This window comes from Vulpes lagopus, chromosome 20, assembly GCF_018345385.1.
Source record: "Vulpes lagopus strain Blue_001 chromosome 20, ASM1834538v1, whole genome shotgun sequence".
NCBI classification, from domain to species: Eukaryota; Metazoa; Chordata; class Mammalia; order Carnivora; family Canidae; genus Vulpes; species Vulpes lagopus.
Genome location: NC_054843.1, coordinates 26,706,283 through 26,718,997, shown reverse-complemented (window position 1 = coordinate 26,718,997; position 12,715 = coordinate 26,706,283). Strand labels below are relative to the sequence as shown.

The window sequence follows — 12,715 nt, the reverse complement described above, 5'->3', positions numbered from 1 at the left end:
CAAACTTAATTACTTTAGATTCCTTTAAACAATTATTGTAATTCATCACATTATCATATAAGAAAATGCACATTTTTTAAAAGACTTTATTTATTTATTTATTCATGAGAGAGGCAGAGACATAGGTAGAGGGAAAGGCAGGCTCCCCCGGGGAGCCTGATGCAGGACTCCATCCCAAGACCCTGGGATCATGACCTGAGCCAAAGGCAGACACTCAACTACTGAGTCACCCAGGTGCCCTAAGAATACTCATTTTAGATGGAAACCCTTAACCTGGAATACAAGGTACAGTTACTTTAAGCTGCTAAAGAGTCTCTCAAAGAACAACAAAACTATCAAATATATAGAACTGTGGACATTGAAAGCTTTCCTTTTGTCATCAACAAAAAGACAGGGATGTCTGCAACCACCACTTCTATTCACAATTGTACTGGAAGTTCAAGTGGGCAGCAGCAAAGCAACAAAAATAAAATGTAAAAGATTGGAAAAGAAGAAACAAGGTTATCATTATTTGGGGATTTTACACGTAGAAATTACAAACAAAATTTACAGATAAATAATTGGAACTAGTAAGAGAGCTTTGCAACATGTAGAACTTATGTCAAGCACCAGTTTTTTTTAGTCCTTTATCCCAGCAACAGATAATGAAAAAGGGAAATTTTTTAAAAAGACACCATTTATAATCACATCAAAGAGTGGGCAGTAACTAGAAAACAATTCAGCAAAAAAATGTACGTGACTTAAGGAGACATTAAAGAAAAACCTAAATAAATGGATATACATAGATATTTGGAAAACTTGGTATTTTAATGATGCCATTTTTTTCCCCAGAGTAGTTTATTGATTCTGTGCATTCCCTATCAAACTTCTAGCAAGTTGTTTGATGAAGGTTGATAAGCTGATTTCAAAAATTTTATGAGGAATACCTGTTTGGCTCAGTCAGCAGAGTTTAACTCTTGAACTCAAGGTCATGAGTTTGAGCCACATGTAGGGTGTAGATATTACTTAAGTAAAACCTAGAAAAATTTATGAAATGCGAACATCTCACTCTAGCTAGATGTTCTTGAAGAACAAGGTAGGAAGGCTTATTCTATTAGAAATCAAGAGATACCATTCTTAACCACTATGTTTTATAATAATAAAAGCATAAGGGTAGGTAATTTACAACAATAAAGCAGAATAAAAAATCTAAGAACATATGTGTAAATAAATGTACATATGATATATGCCAGAGATGACAAGTGAGTTGCTCACTCTGCTTTGTCTCCAAGATTCAAGTTACGTGGGACTTGATGTTTTAATTATGATTTGACTCTGCAGTCTCTCCCCATGGTTGCTTCATCAGATTGAACACAGCATATTTTTGTTTTGAACACTTCTCATATTCTAACTGCAGAGCCATTAAATCTTACACATATTTATACGATATGTTTCTGGATTCTGTGTATCCTGCATATCTTTATCTTGCTCTGAGTCACAAGTCAGCAAACGTTGGCCCACAGACCAAGTCCAGCCCACTGCCAGTTTTTATAAATACAGTTTTATTGGAACTATATGTTTACGTATTGTGTAGGACTGTTTTCACACTACAGTTGCAGAGTTGAATAGTGACAACAGAGACTGCATAGCATGCAAAGCCTAACACTTACTGTCTAGGTCTTTACAGAAAAAGTTCACTTATGACCTCTCAGGCAATTCTAATGACAAGAATGGCAATTTGAATACTTTCCCACAAGAGCTAACTTTAATTATTTATTAAATCCTATATTGAATTTAGTTACAGTATTTCTTGAAGCAGTTTCTTTTTTTTTATAAGTTAACAAAAAATCCGGATAATGTTTTCTAGGTAGAGGCTGTCAGTTCTGAATTCTTGAGTCCTATTACATGCCCAATAATTGGATTTTTTGGAGGGAGGTGTGGTTGGAATATGACATGCTTTTTATTCTTTTCACCATACCTCATATGAATAAACTATTCAGCTACCATATATAAAATAAAATTTAACATAAATTTGGCAAAGTTAAAAGGTTAAATAAATTTATTATAATTTTTCTTTTAGTTTCTTAAAATTCTTCATCAAATAATAGTCTTCAGTATTGATTCTGTTACAGTAGTAACTTCATTTACCTCTTACATCCAATCTGATGTACATCTATAATAATGTTTTAATAATATACCTTTATACAGAACGGTTTTTGAGAAACAGAAAACATGGTAGATTATTTTGCCTTTATATTTGCTATCTTACAGTGAATCATTTAATTTCTTAATAATGTCTAGATGTACATTTATTCTTAGACTAATAAAGTCTTGTGTATTGAAATTGAAAGTCTTGATATAGGTCTAGTGCATGTTAATTTTGAATTCTTTGCTTCTATTAATCTGAACAGTTGTCAGAACAATGCATTACTTTATAAACAGTTTTCATTATGGTTTTAATATCCTCCTCTGCATTCTTTTAATATTTTCTTTTACCTACAGGAGTGGCATCAGGATTATAGGAAATTCAGGGAAACAACAATGTATCTCATAATTGGGCTCGAAAATTTTCAAAGAGAAAGGTAAGGCAGAGTGGCCAAATAGGAAAGGAAGAGCTTAATTTCTGTACATAATTCTATTTGGTTATGACCTCATCTATAGAAAATATTTTCTTTACAATATGTATTTTTAATAAACTTTTAATTTTATAAGTTTTAGATTTACAGAGAAATTGTGTAGTTAGTAAAGATAGTTCCTATACACCCCAAATATTTTCAGTTTTCAATTAAATCTGTAAGGTTGGTGTTAATCTTTGTTTTTATTGACTCTCAAATACTACAGTTGAAGTTTCGGATGGAATAGGATTAGGTTGAACCCTACAAGTTTGCTGGTAGCCCAACACAGAGAATTCTTTGTATTCCTTAACATTTGCATTCAGTCTCCAGCCTTTTTCATGTTCTTTCTGAGTCTAATCTTGACTTCAGAGCAAAGATAGTCTTTTCAATCTGTCTCTTTGTCCGAACTTCCAGGTACTATAAACAGTATAGCTGTAGAAAATATATCACTTGTCTTCTAAGCTTTGTGACTACAAACACATTTTAGATCATTTTTCATTTAAATTACATATTATTTTAAAGGAATCTCTACTTATTAAATTCTAATATTTATTTTTAAGTGTTATTAAGAAAAAAGGATGGATACTGATTTATTTACTTACACATTATAAACTAGTGAGTTTGTGTTTACATGTTATTCACGTATTTCTTAACTCATAATCTTTACCATGAATGTCCTTGACTAGTGATTTTTTTTAGAAAGTGGTGTATTTTTAATAGACTGTAATAGTGTATTCAAGTAAAAGCCTTATTGAATCTCCTCTTTTCTTTCTTTCCTTCCTTTCCTTGTTTTGTATGAACTATAGGAAACCTCCACTGAGATGTTGATGCAATTTTGTTTTTAGATGACAACACGGGGTATTACAGAGCTCTGCTGGCCATCCTGGTTGCTACCAAACACATGTGACAATTTAAATTTAATTAAAAATTTTAAAACTGAAAATTCAGTTTCTTAGTCACACTAGCCACATTTTGAATGTTTAGTAGCCACCTGTGGCTAGTGGTTCCCATATTGGCCAGCACAGATAGAATACTTCCATTGCTGCAGAAAGTTCTGTTGGACTGCATTCCTCTATTTGTGGAACAACACACAATGCCATCACTTTTACCAAAATTTTAAAAGTTAACACAAAATTAAAAAATAATGTTAATACTTGGATGCAAATTATTAAAGTCCTAAAGTCCTAATGCTTGTGTAATTTATTTATTTATTTTTATTTTAACTTTGTTAACACAGAGTGCAATATTGATTTTTGGAGTAGAATTCATACAACATCCAATGCTCATCAAAAATATATCACAAATAGTGTGTACTTTATAAGGTAATTCACTTTGGTCACTGAAACAGAAAAGTATTTTGATTAGTAGCTCCATTTTATGAGTTACTTTATTTTGGTCAGAGTTTTATTTCTTTAATAGGAGTATTTAAATTCACTTTAGGATATCTAGGATTAATATTTCTGAGAAGGATAGTAATGTGACCTTATAATTGAACAGAGTATCTAAGATCAATAAGGCATTTTAATTTTATAGATAAAGAAACTATTTTTTCTTACACACGTTTCCAGAGAGATACAGTAATATTTTCAAGGTCACACAATTAACTAGGGAGAGAAAAATTGAAATAGAGATCTGTGTTCTTATAAAATTTAATAAAATCGGGTAAGTACAAGAAGTATTTATTTTTCTCAAAAAGAATTAAAAAGATGAAACTGTCATTTTCTTGCTCTCTGCATTCACTTCTATATTAGCTTTTCTTAATTAACATTTGTTAAAGAATTTGAGATATAACTTGGAAGTATTTAAATTTCATAATTTGCTTATTCTCAAATATATACTTATTCAGGAAGTGAAGATTCAAATGTTATTGAATCAGGTCAACTAGAAAACTAGTAATAATGACAAATATTTATGGGCTACTGTAAAAAGAAATGTTAATTTTACACTTTAAATATAGCAATTACCACAGCTAGCAGGTTAGAAAATATTGCCAAAGATTCTGTCCAACTTTTTTTTTTTTTTAAGTAAAAACATAGCACTTGAAAGCCTTGAATGGAATACTGATTGATAGTCCATTGTCAAGTCTGTGAGTAGTGAAGTGAAATTATGTTTTTAGGAACCATAATTTTACAATACTGTAAATGAGGATAAAGAGAATCTACAGGGGCTGCATGGTCTTGTTTTATCTTAAAATAAGAATGTGGTACCTGAACTGCTGAGTCTTACTCTGATTTGTTTGAAGATATGTTTGTAGGCTCTTTAGAGGTCGTTGATAAACTATGGAAATTGTGTACTTCAGTAGAATATTGGAACAAGGTCATGGTTTCAGAGCTATTCTTAGAGAGGTAACTCAGGTCTTGAAGGCCAGATATGAATGTCATCCAAGGAGACTTTTGAGTAGGAAACTTAATAGCTATTAAAAAAAAAAAAAAGGTAGATGTGCCAGCAGACTACCTTAATTTAGTGGTGTAAAACAACATTTGATACTATTATCACTCCCTTCTTTTTTTTCTTTCATAAATAAAACAAAGTCTTTAGCTGAGCTTATTTTTGTATTATTTCAAGATAAAATTCCATATTCATAGGTTTTCTTAAAAACAAATTTCTTTTCAAAAGTATGAAGTAGCTTATTTTTTATGAAATAGTTTCAGGTGTGTAATTTGAGTTATTAATTTCAATTCTACATTTAACATTTGAAGTATAGAATTGATTTATATTTGAGCCCATGAAATTAAATAATAAGCAGTAAAACTTAGTATAACCTAGAGTTTTAAAAGTGTTTCTTTATAATATTTCACCTTTTAGGATGTTACATTTTCTGAGTTAATCCATAAGAGAAGGTATGTTGTGATCAGAAAAACTGACACAAAGGAGATATACTATCATTCATAATTCAGTTCTCCAAATATATACCTGTATCTACTTCTTTAAGCATATGAAGAGAGGATAATTATTTTAGAGGCAAATAGAATGCTCAAACATTTCCACCCTCATCCCTTTTTAAAACATAGTTTGAAATTCATAACCTCTAGACTTACATTAATATATATTAATATTATATCAAATATGAGAGACCTAATTGCCAGCTTTTATGTAGGTATGCTCTTTTTTTTGTTGTATCTCACTAGGGTTTTCAGATTTAGCAGGATTCTTTCCCCCTTCTACTTTCCCTGGACTCCTTTAGATATTCTCCCCTCTACCGATTACATTTTTCTCCGTGATGAGAACTGTACCTACACATGGAAAAAACCTGAATGGTCACTGAATGAAACAGATGATGTTTGTTATAAAGAAACAGAGTAACTTGATCCTTCCTTCAAACAAAAATGACATTATGTTGTTAAAAAAGTAGATTCTTGGTTTCATATCAGTCTTAATTTTGACTCTAAATGGAAGACATGAGGGAAATGATGACCAAAGAAGACTAGAACTATCTAAATTCAGTAATTATGGACTTTTTCCTCCCAGTCTTTTCTTAATTCCTAGCTCCGTTTTTTGTTTTTGTTGTTTACTTTATGACATAACTACATACTGGTTTCATATGTGGCTGTTGCTAAAAAGATATTCTCAGACTTATAGTGCATTGGATGATATTTTTATTGCAATGTTCTGAATAATCAACACTTAAATGTGTACTTAAAATATTTTATAATTGTAGCTGACTTTTCTTATTTTTCCACAAAGATGAAATACTAATGGTATGTGTTCCTTTTAATTTTTAAGTTATATAGATTCCCTGCTGTTCCTTATCTGTGCCTATCAGAACAACAAAGAACTCTTGTCCAAAGGCCCAAACAGAGGACATGATGAAGAATTGATATCACATTATAGAAGAGAATGTTTACTAGTAAGTTGAATATACATAGGTCCTGTTTACTTTATCATTTTGTCTTACATTGAACACATTTTCAGATTCATGTGTGATTGACTATAAATTCTGATGGGGAAAGCATCATGATGATGTTTATAATCTGGGTTTAATCCCTTACAATGTGAGAATGCTCTCAATTCTTCATTATCCCTTCTTGATTAATTCTAAATATTGCAGGTGATAAACTAGAAATGTGCTTAAATTGAGCTAAAAATAATTACATTTCTATATTTAGATTTCTTCATCATTCTGCCATTCCCTTTTATGGTGAGAGAAGAGGGCCTGAGGAATTATTATGATTATTCCAGAAAAAAAATAGATTTTTTTGAGTTTTTATAAATAGTATATTTGGTGTACATAATGTCAAAAGTTCCATTGTAATACAGTATCCTTTTTTCTCACCTAGTCATTGGTAGGTTTTTTTCCCTCAAATATTTTTACTATCCATGTGCAGAAATATTACTATTGTTATATAAACTTTAAAAAGCTTTTTAGTAGTTTTTTTTGCACCACATTACTTTCTAGATGTCTGGAGTACTTTCTCTCATTAGCTAATATCATTTAATACTAAATGACAAAATCCATCTTTATATATTTTTCCAATTGAATTTCATCCTTAACTACTAACATTGCTCTTGAATACAAAATTATTCAAGAATGTATGATTTTTGAGCTTATATAAGTTACATGGTTCAAATATAAACAACTAACTAGGTATGCTGGTAAAATGTTTTCTTTCAGTAGAACTACATAGTATAAACTAATTGTAGTCTTTAGTATATCTTTAAAATTTTCATATGAGAATATTAGAAGGTTGTGATCTTACTATTTTTCTCTCAGCTGCTTTTATTGCATTTGAGTGTATTTTAAAACTTGAATTGTTAGTGGTTTGTATCCATGGAGGATAGTTCTTAAATTTGGCCAGTTTCAAAAAGTTTTTAGTCAACACCTGAGAAGGAAGACCTGAATATATTTTAGCTTAAAAAAAATACAAGATTTTATATATTTGTATATGGAATGAATTAAAGCAATTTTTAATGTAAAAACATTAAAGCCTTGGGATATGGAAATATTTTGGTAAAGCTATTTTAAACATAAATACAGCCAAAACTTGGTTACTTCAAAACATTTAAAAAAATGATAGAATGTTTCTCATTAGTTTATAATAGTAAACCAGCCGTATCTAGTTTGGTGTTTTACACAGGGATTTAAATGACACCTCGTGAGGATTATGTCAGGGTTCCTTTTGGGGTTTTTTGTATTGAATATTTACTGAGTGTCAGATTTGAGGGATACAAAGACAAGACCTGTTTATATCCTGCCCTCTGAGAACTCCGTCTGTACAGAAATGACTTTTATGTTCCAGAATAAATGTCAATATGAGAAATACACAAAATCATATGCCTGCAAGTTGTCAAGGAAAACTGTAAGAGATACGAACAACACTGATCTGGATCTTGATGGATAAATAGGAATTTTATGCCTTGAAGAGAAGACAGAAGAACAGTCTAGCTCAGAGGGACAGTATATGAAAAGGCATGGGAAGTATACAACAGAAAATGAAGATAGATCCATTGTGGCTAGGTTATGAGGAACAGGGTTAGGTGGAAATGATGAAGCTAACGGTACTTGTTGATGTCAGTCTATGTAGAAGTTTATGCAGCATTCTAATGAGTTTGGGCCTTTTTAAGTTTGAGTAGATTTGGCATGTTCAGGTTTGTTCTTAGAAAATAATTCTGGCTATAGCATATTAGAGGATGAACTGGAAAGAAGTAGAGATTGAAGTCCCTTGAAGGAGGAAGAAAGGTGAGAGCCTCAACCAAAGCAGAAGTACAGTGGGTACAAAGAAGAGGGCATAGAAGATGATGAAAGAAGTGCCATCAAGGGACTTGGTAACTACTAGATGAGTGGAAAGAAGGAAAAAGAATAATCAAAACTGCCTGACTTTGTAGTTTTGTGTTTGGCTTCTGGGACTCTAAAGAAGATGAATAAATTTGGGTTTGGGTGTATGATATTTAAGTTGTTTCCAGACAAATTAACATTAAATTTCAGAATAATAGTTAACTATTATGTCTTTGAATGTATATTGTAAAAATTATACTAGGTGCTTAAAGGCTTATTTCATTTAATTCTCTTAACCACTGTATATGGAAGGTGATAATATTCCATTTTCCATATGAAGAAACTGAAGCTAAGAGATTACGTATTTGCTCAAGATTAGATAACTAACTGCTTAGTGACTGAGTTAGATTTTGATCATAAGCCTCTCTACAAAGTCAAGAGATGAATCCTTCAAGAATGACATAAACATAAAAATACAATTTTTTATTTGAAATTCAGCTTAAAACTATGAATATTTCAAAAGCATATCTATCATGCTCTAAACATAAAATTTCAGACCTAAACCCTTGTTAATGTTAATGTTAATGTTAATGTTAATGTTAAGCTCTTGTTATACCTGTAATTCCTTATCTGTTTCCTATGTCTGTATTTCTTATCTCATGAATTTCTGTCTTCTGCTATCAGAGGTCAGCACACTTGGCCTGTACTCTAGTCTACCACGTGTTTTTGTAAATAAAGTTTTATTGAAACATAGTCCAGTCATTTGTATATTATATATGACTGCATTAGTGCAGCAATGGCAGAGTAGTTACAGCAGAAACCATATGGCCCTCAAAGCCTTAAGTATATCTTACCTTGTCCTTTACAGAAGTTTTCTAATCTCGATGGCAAATTGTAAGCTCCGTGAGTGTTTCCTGTACTAATCACTTGGGTTCCTCTGAAACTAGAACAGCCTCTGGCATATAGTATGTATTCATTAAGAAGTTTTTGAAGGAATAATAAATTAAGTGATTGATTTTATATTTTATATTCAAGAAATATAACAATATTTATTCACTTGGCATTTACATAGAAGATGATAAAATGTTCTTCAAAGTTAATATGGAATCTGAATTTTTTTTTTAATTTTTAAAATTACTTTGATGTCTTACCAAATTTTAGAATAGGGGAAATTTACCTCTGTAGAATAAAAATGATCCTTGTAGTGATGATTACAGTAATATTAGCTGAATATGAACTTTAAAAATATAACAATATTTTCGCCACTTCTTTTTGCTTTTGTTTTTGTTATTATTATATGCACAGCTTTTTCTAAGAGACTTCATGCTCGAATAGATTGAGATTGTTTTTCCTGATTGCTATTTGTTCTAAAATTGTTTGTAAACATACTTATTATGTCATCTTCAATATTAACACAAGTGTTTTTATTTAATTAAAAAAACCCAAACTCTTTCTTTTCCTCATTGCATTAAGAAATTAAATGAGCAAGCGGCAGAACTGTTTGAATCTGGAGAGGATCGAGAAGTAAACAATGGTCTGATTATCATGAACGAGTTTATTGTCCCATTTTTGCCCTTGTTATTGGTGGATGAAATGGAAGAGAAAGATATTCTTGCTGTGGAAGACATGAGAAATCGATGGTGCTCCTATCTTGGACAAGAAATGGAATGTAAGTTTAACCTGTGCTAGTGGGCACCTCAGTTGTTGGGATAAGTGTAGTTAGAATTAGATGTTATTTATTCTTATCATTTTTTATATTCTGTAATATTTTACATTCACATCATTACTTTTTTTTTCCTGTTTACAAACCAAGTTGTGCACATTGCCTTGCCATTTATATTCTACCTCTCTCTACCAAATGGTAATTATTTTGCATATTTTGAAATGAAACATCAATTGACCACTTTAATAAATCATGTTAAAGATAATTTCTTTCCCTCTCTATCTTTAGCTACATCTAATTGTTTGTATTTACAGCAAACCTCCAAGAGAAGCTGACAGATTTTCTGCCAAAACTGCTCGATTGTTCTACTGAGATTAAAGGTTTCCACGAACCACCGAAGTTACCTTCATATTCCACACATGAACTGTGTGAGCGGTTTGCCCGAATCATGTTGTCCCTCAGTCGAACTCCTGCTGATGGAAGATAAACTGCACACACTTTCCCTAAACACACTGTATAAACTTTTTTTAGTTCTTAACCCTTGCCTTCCTGTCACAGGGTTTGCTTGTTGCTGCTATAGTTTTTAACTTTTTTTATTTTAATAACTGCAAAACACAAAATGACTATACAGACTCTAGCCGGACTACAAACAATAAAGCTGAGAATCGCATGGCGCTCAGACTTTGTTTTAACCAGGACTGATGTATAATTACAAATCTGATTGATTTCATTATGGCAAAACCATGCTTTTGCCACCTTTCTGTTACAGTATTACTTTGCTTTTTTCTTTTATCTACAGCTTTCCATTCAGTCTGGATCCTTCCATGACTGCAGCCATTTAAGTGTTCAGCACTGTGTACGATACATAATACTTGGTAGCTTGTAAATGAAATTAAAGAATAAAGTTTTATTTATGGCTACCTATGTGTTTGTTAGCAGGTATATTGTATATTAGTGTATTATTTTAGTTATATATAAATGAATTTTGTCTGGGGATTGTGTAAGATTGGATGGACAGATGACTAGATTATTACAAACTTTTAATTTTTCTCTGTTAGCATATTGGAAATTTACTAAATATTTGACACTTAAATGTATCTATATTTTTGACTAAGTTGTTAAACTTAGTGGCACCTAAACCTGTTTTGAATTCAAATCAGGTTTTCACTGAAGTAAGCGGCTGATATTTAAGTCAACCACACTGAAACTTTTAACTTTTTCTTAGATTAACCTTTTATTTTTTTATGTATTTACAAATAATATAGCAAGGTGATTATTTCAAGAGATACCAGAAAAAAGTACTTGAATAAGGGCTATTTAATAGTGAAACTTATAAGAAATCTGTATATGTATATACACACACACACATGCACACATATACACATTCTTCATAATGGAGGACAATGTTTTACATTATATAATCATTCTATTTTTGTAAATTGTATACCACTTTAATTGAAAATGTTCTCTACTAATCAATGCTGTGAAATGAAGTTGATATTGTTGAACTAGAAGTTATGAGTACCTTACCTGCTTTTATTTTCCTCCTTTTCAAGAAGAAAAAGCTGTAGAATGTTTTGTAGATGGAACTGCTGTTTAAGATTAATGAAGTAATATTGTGAATGAAATCAATGCTTTAAAGGTAATCATGTTACCAATAACCTATTTTTGACTTTATAAAAATTTCTTTATAAATGATACTTTGTTAGCATAGTAAAATATATCATTATACTATGTGTATGTTTGTTATAGCGCCGCCAAAACTCGAACTCTTTATAAGTGCCTCTCATAAAAGATCTTGGACAGAGGAGGAAGAAGAAAATATTAAGCAATTATGTAACGTTCCTTAAGGTATGAATGCACCAGAGGTATTAATGACAAGGAATTGGTACTATTTTTATCTTAAGGTTAGATTTTGCACATTGTAGCTACCAAAATGTGATTTGGTTTAGATTTTAAATTCTCTACTAGGCAGAATTAGTATCCTACATTGGTTTTCAAATCCTGTCCAAAGTTTTAAAACTCCATATGTATCAGCAAAGTATTTGTAAAGTATCTTCAGTATTCTGTGATATTCTACAATAATGGTAAAATTGTCTGTGTTTCTGTGTATAATTGACCCACTGAACACAAAGTGCTCAAACACCATGTGGAAATTACTCCCTTCACAAGGCATATCCAGGGAAAATCGTATGTGGTTCTTAGGCTGAAGGTAAGTATTATTATTGTTTTTACTTTCTACTTAAAAAGCCAGCTTATTCATTCCTGTTAATCACCCTGAAGTACTCATTTTTTAAAAGTGACCTTTTTCAAGACCTGGGGAAACAACTTGCTTTTGTATCAATATGTTTCAGTCCGGTCTAAACTGGACCAGGGCAGTAGATAAAACTGTCAGCATTTTATGCACCTGAAATTGATGCTGTTTAATTTCCATTTACCTCTGATCCCTTATTGGAAGCTTTTTAGTATTTCCTTCAGTTGTGATGTCAAGGAAGTAACTAAAAAAATCATTTTCTTAGTTTTAGATTTATTGACACTAAGGTGGATTTTCTATACCTAATTCTCTAGAGTTCAGTATCTTTGTTTATGATTCAGAGTTGTTGACTTCTGCCTCTGAATCCTACTGCATCCCCAAAAAGTACAGTCACTCAGATGCTTATGAGCAGTGAGTAGGGATACCCTTATGTAATCATTTTTTGTTGTTTTTTAAAATTTATTGTACGTCATTAAGCAGATTATATATCA

At 31.3% G+C, this 12,715-nt stretch overlaps 1 protein-coding gene across 4 annotated transcripts in view; it reads left to right on the top strand.

Moving 5' to 3' along the window:
• Positions 1-11,701, top strand: part of USP25 (ubiquitin specific peptidase 25) — a 137,524-nt gene extending 125,823 nt beyond the window's left edge. For all 4 annotated transcript variants that reach the window (XM_041734852.1, XM_041734849.1, XM_041734850.1 and 1 more), the window contains 4 exons: positions 2,482-2,561; positions 6,318-6,441; positions 9,781-9,976; positions 10,285-11,701. In XM_041734852.1, the coding sequence (XP_041590786.1) occupies positions 2,482-2,561; positions 6,318-6,441; positions 9,781-9,976; positions 10,285-10,457 (573 nt within the window). In that variant the 3' untranslated portion in view covers positions 10,458-11,701. The remainder of the gene's footprint in view (positions 1-2,481; positions 2,562-6,317; positions 6,442-9,780; positions 9,977-10,284) is intronic.
• Positions 11,702-12,715: the final 1,014 nt, after the last annotated feature.